The sequence below is a fragment of the Melospiza melodia genome, chromosome 11, assembly GCF_035770615.1.
Source record: "Melospiza melodia melodia isolate bMelMel2 chromosome 11, bMelMel2.pri, whole genome shotgun sequence".
Taxonomy (NCBI): domain Eukaryota; kingdom Metazoa; phylum Chordata; class Aves; order Passeriformes; family Passerellidae; genus Melospiza; species Melospiza melodia.
Window position 1 is genome coordinate 17,738,691 of NC_086204.1, and position 16,744 is coordinate 17,755,434.

Below are 16,744 nucleotides of genomic sequence, written 5' to 3' on the forward strand. Positions count from 1 at the left end.
ATGCACAAGCAATGTCACACAGATAAAATGTACCAGCTAAACTCATCAGCCAGTACCTAAAACAGAGAACAGATGTCACTGTCAGGGTCAGGACAAGTCATCTGTCTTCCCTGACTGTATTATTCTATATATATTGTTACCTGCTTTCCAGTATACATTTAAACCTGCCATTTTTTATTAACTATCACAGCTACTTTTTTTCCTTCCTGAGAGTTGTCTTTTTCCTTTCTTAATTTAACCTTGCTTTTATCAAGAGTACATAATCCTGACTCTAAGTTAAGCTAAGCTACTTAAAGTGACCAAAAAACTGTTTCTGTCTAAAAATCTCAAAATAAATACTTCTGAATTTAGAATTACACTATTTTTATATATACAGCAGCCAACCATATCCCTCCTGTAAAGTGCACAGCTGTATCTAGAAAGGAAACATATGAAATGTTTCCAGTTACTGGATCAAAAATATCAGCTCACATGTCAGCTACAATATAAAATGTTTTTTGAGAGCTTCACCATTCATAGCAGCCTGAGAAGGACACACACAAGTACCTGAGTGCATGCACACACACACGTATGTGTATACAACATGAGTATAAATGACACCTACTAGATCAGCTGATGTATGTAGGACTCATCTATGTTAATCACATCAGAAAAAATGATGATCTGGGGTTAGTTGTTGCTAAAACAAAAAACCAGCCCAAACAATACTGGAGGGATTCAAAATTAGATAAACGAGGGGGTAGAGCAACCTTTGATTCAGAGGGAAGTACAACAGAAATTCAGAGTGCCTGAGTACTGTGGAGGGCTTCTGCCTCAAGTGTGGCATTAGGAATGAATTTCTACATTACATCTAACTGAAAAAGACAAGCGTTCAAGTTTTCATGACCTTATACTCCTGCAATGTTTTCAAATCCTCTAGACACACATATTTCCAGGCAGGAAGGCCCAGGCAAACTGGGGTGGGTTATTTATGCAGAAGGGAGGAGGGAATTTGAAGAGTGTCCTTGTGAAACAGGGTTGCTGCACCCAGGCACACACCCATTTCCACATTTCTCTCCCCACAGTTTGGCCACCACCTTGTGAACAAACTCACCCACAAGTTCCTTACTTTGACTTCCTTCCTCCTTCCCCAATCCACTAAGACAAGACAAAGCAATGTTCCTCTTGAATCCAAAAGATCAGTGCAAATGATAAGCTTTCCCTCCCTTGTCTGATAAAATTTAGCTGCTAAAATCAGAGGCATCCTCAATATAGTAAGTACCAAAGAGTGCACTCTATAGAGGGGCAGCTGGATTATAGCAATCATCCAAAAAAGGGAAGAGAACATCCTGAGATGAATGCAAGTCTGCCAATGCCAAGACATGTGCTGCTGCCTTATCAGCAGATCAGCTGATAATAGAGCAGTTGTAACTGCTGACTGCTCCTTCAGCAAGGATGCTCACAAGAGCAGCATATAAATACAACACTGGTCTCCAGTACTCACCAGCAGCCTTCAGCAGCAATGAAAGCCTCACATGGAGACCAACAACCACTTACAGTCTTCAAGGTGCTCCCCTTGGCCTCTCCAGGTGCCTGAAGTTGCATTTCCCAAATTTATAGCAACTACAGACCAATGTTATTCTGGGAATTGAACACACATTGAAGATCCAAATGAACATCACTGAATCAACTCCCTAATTATAGGGGCTAAGCAAAAAGTAATTTAATGACCTTGTTACACTATCAAAAAGAAGACAGACTTTCCCAATAGGAATGAAAGTTATTTATTAAATCAGTCTGCCCATTCTTCCAATGGAGACTGCCCCTGCCAGAGGGCTAATGACAGCCACTGTCTTCAGCACTTCCCCTGGGCAAACTGCTGTCCAAACTGAGCAACACAGAGGTGATGGAATGGGACATGGCTGAGATCTCCTGGATCACATCTCCATGCACCAAGTCCTCTCATTTGATGAAGAAGCCAATCCATTGCCTGTGTAAATTGCCCAAGGCGAAGGAGAGAGTAAAGCAGACCCTCCTCTGCAGTGCTCCACTCACCCTGCTGCTTATGAGCCAGTGATTGTTACACCCTCCATCATGCACATTCACAATCATTTCATTTCCCACACGACTTTTGGGCCAAAAGCCATTCCTGGAAGAGAAGGAACTGCTGTTCTGACTTGGAAGTAGAAAACCAGAATGAAGACAAAGTAAGGTAATATTTTTCTGGTCCTACCCAGACTCAGCCTTTAAATGTTGTACAATATTGCCATTTTAAAAATGAGAAATAAATTTGCAGCCAGTGTCAGACTCACAAAAAATAAGACCCTCTGATTTTAAAATAACTGTCACTGTAACTTAAGTGTGTGACACTGGAAAGAGGATTGCTGAAGACAAAAGATCAATTAAATGCTGATTTTTTAAAAGAGGAAGAGTGAAAGGATTTGGCAGAATTTGAACATGCTAGAAAAAGCAGGGAGAAGAAGGAAGAGTTCATTTAGCAATTAATGCCTAACATTGACAGCCTAATGAGACATTTTGCCAGGGTCATTTCTAACCAGGAGTGATGCATGGGAGCCTCCCCCCCTTGTTACAGCTGTTGAATCTTGTCTTATAATTATATGGGCAAAGAATCTTCTACAACATGAACAAGTGCAGCACATCAGAACAAACTGTGACCAATAACATGTAGGCATGGGAGACAGCAGCAAGCAGTCAGAACCATTTTTTCTGGGCTGAGAAAGTGGTCCTGGTGGACAGGTACTGCCACACATCCCATACTTTGCTGACAGGTGCCTTACACATGCTTTATGTGTGCTACTTGGCTCTGTTCGGATGCAAAGAGAACGTACTATGTTGTGTATCCACAGCTTTAGAGGAAAAGTGACCAGAGCTGATGAACAATTCCTATATATTTCACATCCATCATACCAGAACAGACAAATTGTAATGCTCTGAAATAGTTTTAAAAGTGTATGAAAGACTCTGAATGATAAGCACTTCTGATATTAGGAGAGAGGAAGGACAGGGAAGACCTTGGCTGCAGCATGACACTTCTTGTGCTGACCAACAGCAGGGCAGGGGAGCTCAGTGCTGCTTTATTCCTTAAAGCTGCCTCCAGGAGAAGGGCACTCTCTAAAGTGTGATTCAGTGTGAAAGCCATGACCTTCATCACACTCACCCCTGGATCAGCTGAGCAGCCAGAGGCTGGCAGCTTAACCATCACCAGGGCACAGGCAGGGCTTTTAAGGAAGAGGGACTCTCCCAGCTGCAGGCACATATAAGGGCAGGATTTAAATTGGATTCCTGCATAGCTCTGCAACTCAGAGCTGCAGTACTGACATGGTATCCAGTAATGCCTATCAGTTGCTTCCTCATCTCAACAGCAGCTGTGTTTTCTGCAAGAGGAATGGTAGCTAAAAATAATCTGGCTTTGACTTCCTCTTTTAAACCCTTCAGTGTCTTAGAAAGATTTTTTTGTTCTCCCAGAAATGGCAAAGAGAATGTAAGAGACAAAACCAGAACAGTCAACTGCACAAAGAGAAGAGCAGCATTAGAAAGCTCAGAGAACAGTAGGAAACTACAATAAAAATCAGAGACAGTAAAAAAATTGTCACAGTTTTGACCAATATTTTCCAAATTCCTTTTTGCACTTGCAATGAGATTTCTGTTATGCCTTTACTTGTATGACTCAGTGGTGCTGAGCAAAGGGGAAATAAAATCTGGATGTTTCTGACTGCAATTCATTTGCTCATTAAACATACTAAAAGAAATAACTTTGTTCAGTAGTCATCAAATGCACTCTCATGTCTGCACAGTGGAGATTTTTACTGCCTCTTGGAATAAGTACATTTTACTTCAAATTCTGTCTTCCATAGGACCACAAAATGTAAATCCCATACCAAACATGCAAATGGAGAAAAAAAAGAATATTCGATTAATCCTTCCATAACACAGCACCATGTATTCTCATCCAAAATAATTCTACACATACAGTGCTGGTTAGCATGTCCAGGCTACTTTCATGATCCTTTTCATAAACACACCTAATTCTATATTAAAATATTTAGGAGTTTCATGTATACTTTTTAAATTGCAATCCAAAATTAGCCAGATACAGACTATAGCTCAAAATTCCCCAAGGCAGGGTTGATGATCTGTATTTGAATCTAGTCTTCCAGCAGAGCTCTACTCCCAGCAGGTATCTCTGGACATGACAAACTATAAATAAAATCATAAACAGAATTCAGACCATGACTTACAAACCTGCTGCTAACAGACCAATGCCTGAAGTAAGGTCAGTACAAGGGACAGTCAAAGAAATGATTAATTGTCTGTCCTATTGTCTCAAATTCCAAATAAATACACTGTACCATGTAAAGGTTAGGAAGAATCCAAGAAAGCATGCTGCTGTATATATTTATGTTACACATCATATACCATGAGCTTCACCTATGGCATAGGTATTAGCATGGCTTTGTCCCTTCTCTCCCCTCTCTCCCTTTAGCCACAAGCATGAACAGCCACCTCACACTTGGCCAAGTCAAAGTGAAGACAGGGCCACTACCCAGGCAGAAAACTGCAGGAGTTTCTCCTTCCTCTCCCTGAATCTTGTCCCCACTTTCACCACACTCTCATGCTTAATTCCTCCCTCCTTGTTCCTCTGCTCAGCATTACCAGTGCAAGCCCACATTCCCCATTTCAGGGCTCATGGCAAAGCTCTCTGGGCCAGAGATGATGGTGAGCCCAGACAGGGTTTAGCAGCATCCTTGGGTGTCTCCAGACATTCTGGGGTAAATGGACCCACCCTGTGTACCAGGGCCAGCACAGCAGCTCCACAGCACTGACAGCTCCAGACACGGGTAAGGGAAACACAGATGTTATTGGTGAACTGTGGCCAGGGCTTCTCCTTCAGCAGTATGTGATACCAGAGAAGAAAGAACAAAAATAATTAAATCTTTAAATATTATGGTAGGTAGTGTTGCAAGTAATCACAAGAACATAGAATAGTAAGTAGATTTTGATACCTTTTTAATAGGAAAATGGAGGAAAGGAGCTCCAGTATAACACAACAGAGAAAGTAAAAGATCTGTAAAGTAAACTGAATCCAAACATAAGCAATGTTTTATTGGGATATAGCAAGCAACCTATCAAATAGGGAACCAGTACAAACAGATTGAACATGACTCTCTTTTAACAGAGATGTATGGTGACAAGACAGCTTCTTTCAGTTCTTAAAACAAGTATTCAAAGTGTTAAGTAAAGCATTAAAAAAAAAATCAATCATTACAACACCAAAGACAGACAATATTAAAAATGTGCAGAATTTTACTTTTTACAAATTTCTGCATAATGTTAGAAAACAATCATAAATTAAAAAAGGAATAAAATGAAGCTTTTTTGTTTGCAAAGCAACACAAACCTTTAAAAACCAACTATATTTTACATAGGACTACTATTAAAAACAGGTGAAAAGCTGAAAATTTAAAGGACAGCAAAAAATACACAACTCAGTTTCACCTGTCAGCAACACCTTCTGCTATCGAAGGAGTTATGTTAGTTCTATGTACAGCTTTAAACATTGCAGCATACCACAAGTAAACCTTAATAAGGTCAAAATAGGACCCTCTGCAAAAAAGGGTGACTTGGCAAGTGTCAGTCCCATCCTGAAATTATAAGCAGTAATAATTTTAGTAGGTCTTTAGTGTAAACCAAAACCTACTTTAATTGGTTCCTCTCTCTAAAGATGCATGTAAACGTTGGGGTTCTTTTTGTTTAATTTTTTGGTATCTTAATTAATGAAATCAAGAACATGTCTGGCTCAAAAATGAGAATGACATACCTCCCTTTTGTTCTGGATACAGTGATGTAGCTATCTCAACATGCTCATTGACACTTCCTAAAAGAGAAAATCATTATGTACTATGTAAAAAATACACACCACCTCTCTCAGTTCAGACTCAGCATATAGTATATTGCCAGCTCTATCCAATAGGATATATATTCTAATTTGGTTTAAACTCTTAATAGATATATTCTCTCTTTACAAAGTTCCATCACATGAAACCAAATTGCTTATTTTTCCCTTGAGGCACAGCATGACCCCAATTAGACAATTAGCTATAAAGAGTTGTTCTTTAGATGTTGTGTCTGTAGAGGTTTTACGTGATATTCATAGATTTTCAGCGCAGGCCCCAGTTTTAATGAAAGTCCAGTCAGTACATCATTTCTTGTCATCAACAGTAATGATTTGCCATCAATTTCCTATAAGAAGAATTAAAGAGTTGATAAAGACAAATATACAAATCTAATAGAGGAGAACAGTCATGCAACAAATGGAATACTACTATAGAGGATCAGTGAGGAAAACAGTAGCCTTGATTTTCCTGAAACCATGTTCACAGCTGCTGAATTCTGCTTGCTGTCTGTTTTTCAAGTGCTCACCTGTGCTGACTAAGGCATAAATACTATTCAGTCAAGCACAAAATCCAAATGAGCCTAATTTCAAAATTCCCTCCTTGTAAACCTTTTTCTAATTGATAGGTACAAGTGAAGAATGCCTAATTATCAGCCATTTAGGGAAGGATACTCCTAAGAATGCAGCTTATGAAGTGCATTTCAGAAGAATTACTATTGACAGCAATATGCAAGTTTAAACTAGTGAATATCTGCTAATAACTTCAGGTGCCTTCTTTAAAAGGCCAACCTTCCCATGCATCCTGTGGGGGGGAAAAAGGAAAAGACTCTTGCAATCAGAAATTTTGGAAGGGCTTAACTAGAGCTTGACACACTGAGAAAACTTCTCTTCCTCTACTTTTAAGGGAAAATGAGAAAAGCAGCAACTTGTCATCTTAAGTTTCAACAGCCCCGACACTTTCCTACTTAAAATACCTCTTGTAAATCACAGATATGGTGGGATTTTTTTTTTCCTTTCAGACCTGTTTAGGTTAGAAATCCTGTAGGCTTTGGATTTTTGTTTTCCATCTTAAAACGTTGACATATGCTTGAAAACTCCCTCTAAATCATTTTTAAACTCAAAATGGAAGAGAAAGAATCCACATCTCTTCACTCCCTTCTATTATCTTGGAAATATCAGAGATCCAATCCTTGATTACAATGCAAGATGAAAAGAAGACTTCTATTAGAGCTCAACAGGAATTTGTCAAGATGGATCTCTCTTAAAATTTAATAAATTTTATAAATACAAAATACATGGACAAACCACAACACAGTCAAAGATCAGCTGAAAGTGGCATTTTTAAAAAATATCCCCAAGATGTATACAACTACTAATCCCTCAGGGGAGCATAAAGTAACAGTAACTCTAAAAGAAAAAAAGTTTCCAATAACTTTTTACCCAATTATAGCAGGTGCCTCTTTCCAATTACTGTTGAGAATGTTAATGGAAAAAACCAGTTTCTATCCTCTCTTTTCCATTCGTCACAATTCTTTCTGTGGGAATTTTGACACCAGTGAGTGTTTTGCTCATTGCTATGACCGATCTGAAGTTGCCTTTTCTGCTGCTGTTCAACGATGCTATGGAGGAAGAACAGCCTCCAGCTTGGTAGGATCCAAATGGAGTAAATCCAGTACCTGGAATAGGAGAAACTCCAAGAATAGGAAAAAAGCATCTATTCCTTTCCCTTCTTCTTCCACAGGGTTCCCTGTGTTTTATAGAAATGCTGGTAACTACCAAGACTTCCACTGAATAGGAAACTGATTCTTTAAACACATCTGTGTAGGAAGGAGTGATTACATATTCAGAGTTCAAGCGTTTTATATCTCTGTGTGAATTGTAAGCTTTACCTTTTTCACTTCCTTTAAGTTTTCCACATTTACCTGATCCTGCAGAATTGTCACACCCTTTTTTTGCACCAGGTAAGATTTCGTATGCTCTGGTGACTTCTCTGATCTCTTCTCTGCTACTTCTCTATCTTCTGGATTTTTTTTCAGGATGCAATTTCAATGCTAGCTCTCAGTATGTCTTTAAATGTTGATTGCAGAGAAACTTCTCTGCACAACTCAAGCTACCAGTAATTACCCAGGTGCCAGGATGACCTTAACACCAATATCACACTGTCTTCAACAAATAACCAGGGGACTGCTTAAGCTTCAAGTCCCCCCACCATCCCTTCTAAGTGACTGAGAAATGCAAAGTTTTACAGTAAGCCAGCACACTCACATGCTTCTCCCTACTGTGGCTCTGCCAGAAAGCAGCAGTGGACCCCAGCTGATGTCAAACCCCAGTTTCCCTTCTGGTAAGGCATTGCAGTGAGGCTAGCAAACCAGCACTGGGTCACCTGGGCGTGTCTGGCTATCACAACACAATGCTCAAGAAGCCACATGGGCCATAACAAAGGTCAGAGCACAAGCACATCTTGAGACCTTATAAACAGCTTCAGTCTTGGAGTGAGCCACAGTCCCCTGTGCTTCCAGGGCTGCTACAGAAATCTCAGCCACAAATTGGCAGGCTGAGATTTTTCTGGAAGTGTCCACACCCTCGTCCTGCAACTGCTACTCCTCCCTCTTCAGGTATCCTGTGTCCTCAACTTCTTGGCTTGTCTGATTTGCTTGCTGATGTTATGGATTTTTGTTATTGGGCAACATCCTTCAGCTGAATCTGTTTTCATCAGCGAGCTCTTGATTTGCTGACATCAGTGGAACTCCAAGAAGGAATAACAGATAATCATCATACAAGCATCACTTCCTACCAGCACTTACAATAGAGGTTAATAAAACATTCTGCAGCCCCATAAAATGTCTCCTAATTATCCTTGAAGTATTGTACAAAAAATTCAGGTCTTAAAGATCTTTTGAGACACTTGTTTCAGGTGAGTCCAGATGTATTCAGATTCATCAAAGGAAAGTGTGGACCCAGTTATTGCTGTGTAAAAGCTCAGTGTAATAAAAGATGTCATGATTACATTCTGGGCTAAGGATATTTTCTAAGGAAACCATTGTGCTACCCATACTGAAGCAGTTCAGTGGAAAACAATTTCCCAGTGTTGTAGGTGAAACTGAATACTTTCCTTTACTGCTTACAATCTCATTCCTCTTCCAGTACATATTCAGGGCAGTAGCTCAAATGAAACTGGGTTTCTGGGGCCCAGGCAACTGCAAATGACAGAGGAAAATAGAGATGGCCAGAATTGCAGCTGCATGCCTGGTGCTCTACAGACAGAGGATGGCTAAGGGTTCAAAATCAATCTGTCTGCACTGCCATACCTGGGAGATCCTGACAAAATTACTGTAAGAACACAGGTCAAGTTAGTGGTAGCAGATAGTGTAGAAGAAACTGAACAGCACCACTGATAAGAAGTTAAAAATCCTCTTTGTTTATGGGGCTGTTCTTGATGCAGACAGGGAACAGGCTGGCAAACCTGGCACGTAGAACCAGGCACTTGCTGCTCCTCATGCTGCTAATGGAGAGGAAGAAGGAAGTGGCAATGACTTCTGCTGCAATTACCCATCCCTCAGCTCCTGGCCACATTCTGGTGGCAGCTGTCAGCCTCTCTTTCCAAGGTTTTAGCATAAGGTGAAGTTGGCAGTGGAATCACAGCCACATTTCTGCGCATGGCTGTCCCAGCAGAGTCCTCAGTTACCCTACTGAAACCACTTATCCCCATTGCAAAATACTAATAAAACCTACAAGGCTGCTGTTGCAGGCTGATTTGCCAAAACTCAGAAATCAGCCTCACCTTTCTGCTGCAAAATCAGTAGTAATTATTTCAATATTATTGACAATAATTGCCAGCTGTGAGGCAAAGAGGTCAAGATATTTGATGGAAGCCAGAGGTATCTGTCAGTATAAGGAAAAGACTTGCAGAGACCACAATTACTTTGCCTGTGTAGTTTTTAAGCCACATTTCCAGGGCTTTTTGACATGGATGCTGGAATTAAGGACCGGACACACTCAAACATTTTCCTTTTTAGCCTGTTCACTCATCTTCAAATTCTGAAAAATTAGCAGCAGCTGCAGAAAGAACCTTCTCTGCAACCTGTAAGAGAATCACCCAACACCACCAGGCTTTTCACCCTCAAGAACAAAGAACTGAATTTAGATACTTTGTTATATGCATCAGTTACATTCAGACTGGATTTCACTGACGTGGTGCTGAAGGTCAGCAACATTACCCTGACCAAGCACGATGTTATTTCATGGACAATGAAATGGACAGTCTCCCTGCAAAGCTGCCAGTAACTTGCACCAGCTCAGTACCTTGGAAGGTCGAGCCATCTATTTTGATAACTAATTACAAGTGTGGGTGACTAATTTGCTGGTAGTCACACACAAGCCTACAGACTTATCTGGGGAGGTGCTGCACTGCCAGTCTGATGTAAGTTACTTCTCTATGGAACAGGTGGGCTGTAGGCCAAGCAAGCTGACTTCCCAAGCCTGCCCCACTAGCACACAGCCCCAGCTGCTGGCAGGTGAGTCCCACTGGGCCACCTGACTGTTTAAGCTCTGACCTAATCTACCAAAAGGAGCCTCCCATTAGTATCAGCAGTTACAGGGCCCAGAAACAAAGACCCAACTTTTTCTCAGACTGAGTCCTACAAAAATGCTGCTCCTCTGCCAACTTAGTGCCAATCTGTCCTTTCCATATTCACTTGTACTGCCAAAGTTCAGGGCAACACAGCAGCCCCTTTGTCACCCTATGCCTTCACACTCACATTGTTGCTTAGAAGCCCCAGGTTTTATAAATACTCATGAGTGTAATTACACAATACACTAAGAAAGAAGGGAATTCACATTTTAAACACCATTCACATTTTAAATAACAAGACAGTGAAACTGAGTGGGTTGTATAGGGAGACTGAGTTCAAGCCAGAAAATTTATTTAGATTTCTCACCTTTCTGAATCCTATCTTAAACAAACTCCAACTCATTATCCACAGCTTGCAGAACAAGAGAGATTATTATATTACTCAGAGATCACAGTCCCATGCATTGTCACCCAATAACAGACTCAAATCCCACTATTAATGTGGGATTTTCTCTCCCATTTTACAGTATATAACCAGGCTCACAGCAAAAATTTGCAATGTGAGAAACTGGTGGCAGTCAAAAGGTGTTTGCTAAGAGATTTACCTGCTCCTGAAAAGCACTGGCTTGTTCTTCAAATCCAGCTGTTCTGAAATAATTCACAACATCAGTAACAGCCCAGTCAGCAGGATCCAGAGGTCTCCCATTCTCTAGTGAACTGCAAAGTGCAAATGCAGACAAGTAATCACTAAAGGTGTGCAGAACATCTGCTGCTGCTTTGTGCACGCCTCATGTCTGTCCCCCTCCTTCCTTGCTTCTGCAGGAAAAGTGTTTTTTGATACATCTCCCCCACTCCAATACAGAACAGTGTATCCTGTTCTTTCACATTCCACCTGATGCTGGGGAAAACTGAGACCCCTCTCCTTTCAGAAAAGAAGAAAGTATATGAATCTTCACATCAGCCAAAGGCAATCAGTTAGGATCTTCATACAAGTGTGCTGTCTTTGCTGTTGGAGAATGAGAACTGCCATACCTGGGGTACCAAACTCCTGCCTTTCAAGCCTGCAGCTTGCTTTCAGCTACACCAAGTACTTAAAGAATTACATGTGGATTATTTACACAGATGAGACTGTCCTTGTAACATGGGTAGAAATTACTGCTAGGCATCATTACCTTGCAAAATAACAAACAGAACTTCCCAACCAAAACAAAAAAAAAGGCACCAAATGATTGAACTAATTCTCAATATAGAAAATTTCCCAAAACTGTTGTTAGACTCATCTTTGGACAAATCTATGGACTTTTTAAATAGCTGTGCATCTGAGAAAACATCTGTTAAACACAATCAGAATTAATTCCTTCTGTGATTAACCTCAGGCAATTGTTTTCTACAAAACATTCATATTATTATCTTTATCCTGCATTTCTTTTCCTCAAACTACAATCACCCTGTCACAAAGATAACGGTGTATCTGAAAATTTTTGGTAAAAAAAAAAACAACACATTGTAAGCTTGACTTCCTGTTCTACTGCAATTTATGAGGATGAAGAGCAAGACATCAAAGAGAGAGCTTCTTTAACATGTTTCCTCAACCAGAAGTCCTGAAGTTCATGCCAAATATTCCCATCATTATACTTGCTGAACCATAATGCTAATGAAGCAATATTGAAAATGTACAGATTAGGGCAGGTGTCAGAATCCTGTCCATTTTCTTGTCTGAAGCTTAGAGGCAGGACTTTGATTTCAACAGCACCAGCTGGAAAAGAAACACAGATTATACTCTCCTGACAATATTTTTGTTCTGTCCTTCAATTTTTTCTTTTCCAACTGTCAGTATCTCTGCCTTGCCAAGACTTGTCTGTTTTTCAGCAAAATAACTGGGTGAATCAAGGGCAGACCATTTTTCAAAGCAGCCAGATGCAATCCATACATAGAGTGCCTCCCATCACCATTTCTATAACATTCTTATTCCTACAACTATCTGAGTCCTGGGAAGGAGGACTCATGGAAACAATGATTTTTGCAAGTCCCCAAACTCTTGAAATGTGTCTGTCAATATGGCAACAAAATCTGACCACAGGGACCATCTGCAGCCTGTGTTACATTGGGCCTTCTAAAAGCAGTTTCTTTCATTTATCACAGATCTCTGATCAATGAGGAACAGTTTCTTACTTTTGCTCATCACATGATGACTTACTTCATGAATTGCTTCACTGATTGTGATTACACAGAAAGCAATACTCAGCAAAATTGAAAATGAGACTATATGGCCTTATTAGAGCGGCACTTTTTTCATGCTTTTTTTTTTTTTTTTTTAATCAAAGAATGCCTTTCAAATAAGATTTTTTGGTGTTGTGCACATTCTGAGGCTTAAGAAGTAAAATGTGAAAACTGCCACACAAAATCTGTATGTATTTATAAAAGCAGCATTAGAGGAATTATATTTAAATCTTTGCATTTTCCTTAAGACACGGACTGTCACTTTCAATTACTCATTTTCTACTAAAAAAAAAATAAACTAAATGTGAACCACTCAGTTAAAAAACCAAACAAATTGAATTTAACCCTTCCTAAACAGCAAATAAAAGGTTCAGTCTGTAAAAATATCACCTAACTGGAATTAACTTACTTCTCCAAACACTTTAATTTCAAATTAAATATGGCTCCAAACCCTCCTTCCACAATTTTCTATCTCAGCCCAAGTGCTCCAGTTTTTCTTGCAGCTTCTCTTTTATCACTAGGGAGCTGCAGCTTGGTCTGGGTCCAGCCCCATCCAAGGCTCAACTGCAGTGACTTCAGGGACTCTTCCTCAGCCATTAACCAATCACAGGAATTAATTGCAAGTTCCTGCCTCAAGGAACAGCATCATGCTGGACCTCAAGTGGAGCCAAATTCCACAGCTACAGCTGCAGAAGACTGGAAGGCATGTGGCAGAGTGCTGGAGGCTGGCTGGATTTTAACCCATCTACCCACACAGAGGCTCATTCTGCTTGCAGACTTTGTCAGTCTCCTCCTCACACTGCTGCTGATATGGCTCTATTCTTCAGTCAAGACAAGGGAATATATAACATCCATGGCTTAGCCATACACTGGCTTATGCCTCACATCCTGGATGCTTTAAAATCTTACAAGGACTGGCATTTTAGGCTTTGAAGCTACTAGATGCACTAACAATGAATAAAAAATAGGCTTGTCTGTTTTTCACCACTGTCCCTGTGCCTTTATTGCCATCATGTGGCAGAAGCAGCAAGGTCTGAAAGGATATAGCTGAGAACAAACAGATTTTATCCAGCTTATTTATAGGCATTTCAAGAAAGTGTCAAATACTTCCTTTGTAGATATGCCCACATACATACAGCATACATCCATCTAGAAACCACAGCCCCACAGTTTAAATACAATTTCCATCCACTCTAAAAGGCCAACTTAGCAATCAGTGGTTGAGTCTTTATTACCCAAGCCTTGGGGAAAATGATTAAACATAAACTGTCTCTGCTTTGACTGTCTCCTTTCTCCTCCCACCCCAGAGGGCTCATTGTAGAAACCAGCCTGCCAAAGGGAAGGTGGTTTCTAAGGGACACACGATAATTATTCATAGTCACTGAATAGGAAAATGCTCTTTATGTTGGTGTGGTGTAGCCAGCATCTCAAGTGAAGGGGGAGGATGCTGATTTTAATGGCTGCCATCAGATCTTTTGATGCTTTTGATAATCAGGTGTTTTATCAGTAGCCTGAAGTGACCATTATGATTTACCTTACTCTAATGCCTGGTAGCCTACGCATTGTCACGTTTTCTTGGACAGCTTATGTAAGAGAGATCTGAAAGAGAATAATGAGGTGCAGCTGCACAAAGTGTTGCAGCTTGACAGAACAGACTAAGAGCTTACTCTAGTATCTTTCCTTATGGTCTTTTTTTCCTTTAATATATACACATATGTGTACATCTCTCTCACCATGGCTTCTGTAATCCTAAAGCAGCAAGGCCAGATTTTTCCACACAGAATGTCACTTCTCAGTCCATAATGTCATTCAGAATTTCTAGTCCTAATTAAAGGATTTCTGATCTTAAATAAATGCTTACAAAAAACATCTATGCCTTAGCTTGTAGTTTACCACACAAAAGAAAGCTGTAGAGCAATGAACACCATGTCTCTGCCTTATTCCTGCTCTAGGTCTGAAATAAAACCCCAGCAACTAAAGTATCTGTTTCAGAAGGAAACTGACACCTCAGTGATATCCTGCTACTCCTCAGCCCCAGACAGGTGAGCTGTCAGCAGAGAAGGGCACAGAGAGGTAACTTCCACACAGGACACATCTCCTATTAGGCACTGGTTCTGCAAAAGCCACTGACAGACAGGTGAGCAGAGACACAGTATTGGCTACAGTGCTACCACTTGCTTTAGTGTCTGGCTGAGAGGAAAAGAAAAAACATACTCCTGACTTAAGTTACTATCTTCTACATCTCTTCATTGCTATACAGTCCTACCACATATCACTTTTAATCAGCTCAGTGCCCTGGACTCTTCGATTTCAAAGCTGAAATACAACAGAAGTCATTAAGAACAGGGAGGATTTGAAATGTGCAAAGATGGAGATGGCCAACCACATTAGTTCAAAGGAAAACTACATTCAAAATCCATGTGCTGTTTATGTAAAAGAAACACTTACTTTTTGACATCCAGAGAGCCATTTTCCTTGTTTTCCATGTCAACAGTTAGCATGGGGAGGATAGAAGTTTTACTTCAGCAACTGATTGATAGGGAGGAAAAAAAAAGCCATGTTTAATAACTGGAAGTAAGACCAGTGCAGCGTAACGTAACAGAAACAAGCATTCTACAGGGACACATGCATGTTTCTACTTGAGAGCAACAGTGCTGTCAAAGACTGATTTCCCTGGAAGCCTGGCAAAGCTGATAGTAGCTAATGAACTAGAAAAGAAAGTTGATCTGTGCTTCAAACACAAGAAATAATTCTTGCCTGAAAATCAAGGAAGGTAATACTACATTTAATCCTTTTCACAAGTGTTAAAATTTTGATCAAACTGTATGTATTCAAATACATGGAGATTGATGTGCAATATATAGCTGTGTATCAAGAGCTTGATGGGTCTTCAGTCATCCTGTGATACAGAGGATCCAAACAGATGGAGGATCTTTAGAAAGATTTGGAAATCCATAGCCTTGTTTTACAAATATGGACTTGGATACAGATGAGCATGTCACTTATGCCCATTGTGCAAATAAAGCTGGTAAGCAGAGTTACTAATTGAGCCTCAAACTCCTGAGGCCTAAATCGTAAGACCTCCCTTCCTGCACTAGAGCAGCTTCTTCTATAGGTATGCTACACTGAACTCCAAAAAGGAAAGGAGCACATGAAGGGCACAGGAGAAAATCCAGTTTGTTTCCTTCCTTGCAGCACGCTGGAGTACTTGCACCACACAGCTTTTTCCATCACTCCACGGAACATGCAGAAATAACCCAAGCCTTTCCTTTCTGTCCTCAAGTAAGCCATTTCTATTTCAGAAGGCACCAGAGAACGGACCAAGGACTCAGGATGTTCTTGCTGTAGCATTAATGGATGCCAGTGAAATGTCTCAAAGCTCTGGGATACGGAATAGGGAAATCATGCTCTTCAGCTAAAACTTTGCAAAAATAGAGAATAGCAATTAATATTGCTGTGGGGGGAAAAAAAAAGGAAAAAAAGGGGAAAAAAAGAAGACGACCCTTTATTATACACGTAGAAGCGCGTAAAGCACCAAGAACACAGTAACAAACTAATCGAAAAGATGCTTCTTCCTGCACCGCTGACCAAACAACTCCACGAATTCCCTGAAAGCACTTCTCGGTTCACCTGAGGTGACTGCAGACGACACCCGCACCAGCCTACCTGCGGAACGCCCCGCGCACGGCCCGCAGCCCCCGGGCTCGGGGCGGGCACTCCCGCGGAGCCGCGGGCCCGGCCGGCGGGGGCTCCCGGGGCTCCGCTTCCCGCGGCTGCGCCGGGGCTGCCACACGCGTTCAGCATCTCCCGGGCACCCGCTCGCACTGCACCACATTGTCACTCCTGGCTGGGGGCGAGGGAAGCAAGGCAGAAAAACCTACCTACGAGCAACTAAACCGGCGCATGGCTACCGGCTGCTGCGGAGCGGCGGAGCCCGCGGCCCCCGCCCCCCGGCGGCAGCGGGCGCTCCGCGGCGGCTCCGAGTGACACCGGGAGCGGCCCCGCCCGGCCCCGTGACGCGCCCGCCACACACGGACCGCCCGCGTCATGGCCGCCGCGTT

At 41.3% G+C, this 16,744-nt stretch overlaps 2 protein-coding genes across 7 annotated transcripts in view; both read right to left on the minus strand.

Annotated features, from left to right (window-relative positions):
- Nucleotides 1-11,180, minus strand: part of DNASE2B (deoxyribonuclease 2 beta) — a 44,845-nt gene extending 33,665 nt beyond the window's left edge. Inside the window, exon 1 of one of the 2 annotated variants that reach the window (XM_063165814.1) lies at nucleotides 11,069-11,180. The gene's annotated coding sequence lies outside the window, so the exon portion shown is untranslated. Of the gene's footprint in view, nucleotides 1-4,783; nucleotides 4,888-11,068 lie in introns of those variants that run through there. The other variant, XM_063165807.1, reaches the window with a different exon arrangement.
- On the minus strand, nucleotides 1,748-16,649 carry SAMD13 (sterile alpha motif domain containing 13). Of its 5 annotated transcripts, none has more exons than XR_010029008.1 (6): nucleotides 16,565-16,649; nucleotides 15,132-15,212; nucleotides 11,069-11,180; nucleotides 5,819-6,240; nucleotides 4,784-4,885; nucleotides 1,748-2,128 (listed from the first exon to the last, which is right to left on the minus strand). XR_010029008.1 is itself a non-coding variant. In XM_063165815.1 (4 exons), the coding sequence occupies exons 2-4, from the start codon at nucleotides 15,182-15,184 to the stop codon at nucleotides 6,097-6,099; spliced, it is 309 nt and encodes a 102-aa protein (XP_063021885.1). In that variant the 5' UTR covers nucleotides 15,185-15,212; nucleotides 16,565-16,649; the 3' UTR covers nucleotides 5,083-6,096. The 5 variants fall into 5 exon arrangements, 1 of the variants encoding a protein (XP_063021885.1); XR_010029009.1 differs by having other exon boundaries at nucleotides 4,654-4,885; XR_010029007.1 differs by lacking the exon at nucleotides 1,748-2,128 and having other exon boundaries at nucleotides 4,360-4,885.
- Between the last annotated feature and the right edge of the window lie 95 nt (nucleotides 16,650-16,744).

Excerpts from the sequence above, each read along its gene's own strand:
- SAMD13 (XM_063165815.1), bottom strand. The coding sequence starts at position 15,184 with ATGCTAACTGTTGACATGGAAAACAAGGAAAATGGCTCTCTGGATGTC. Across the intron at positions 11,181-15,131 it reads GGCTCTCTGGATGTCAAAAA|TTCACTAGAGAATGGGAGAC; the intron begins GTAAGTGTTTCT and ends TGCACTTTGCAG. Across the intron at positions 6,241-11,068 it reads CCAGTGCTTTTCAGGAGCAG|GAAATTGATGGCAAATCATT; the intron begins GTAAATCTCTTA and ends TTCTTCTTATAG.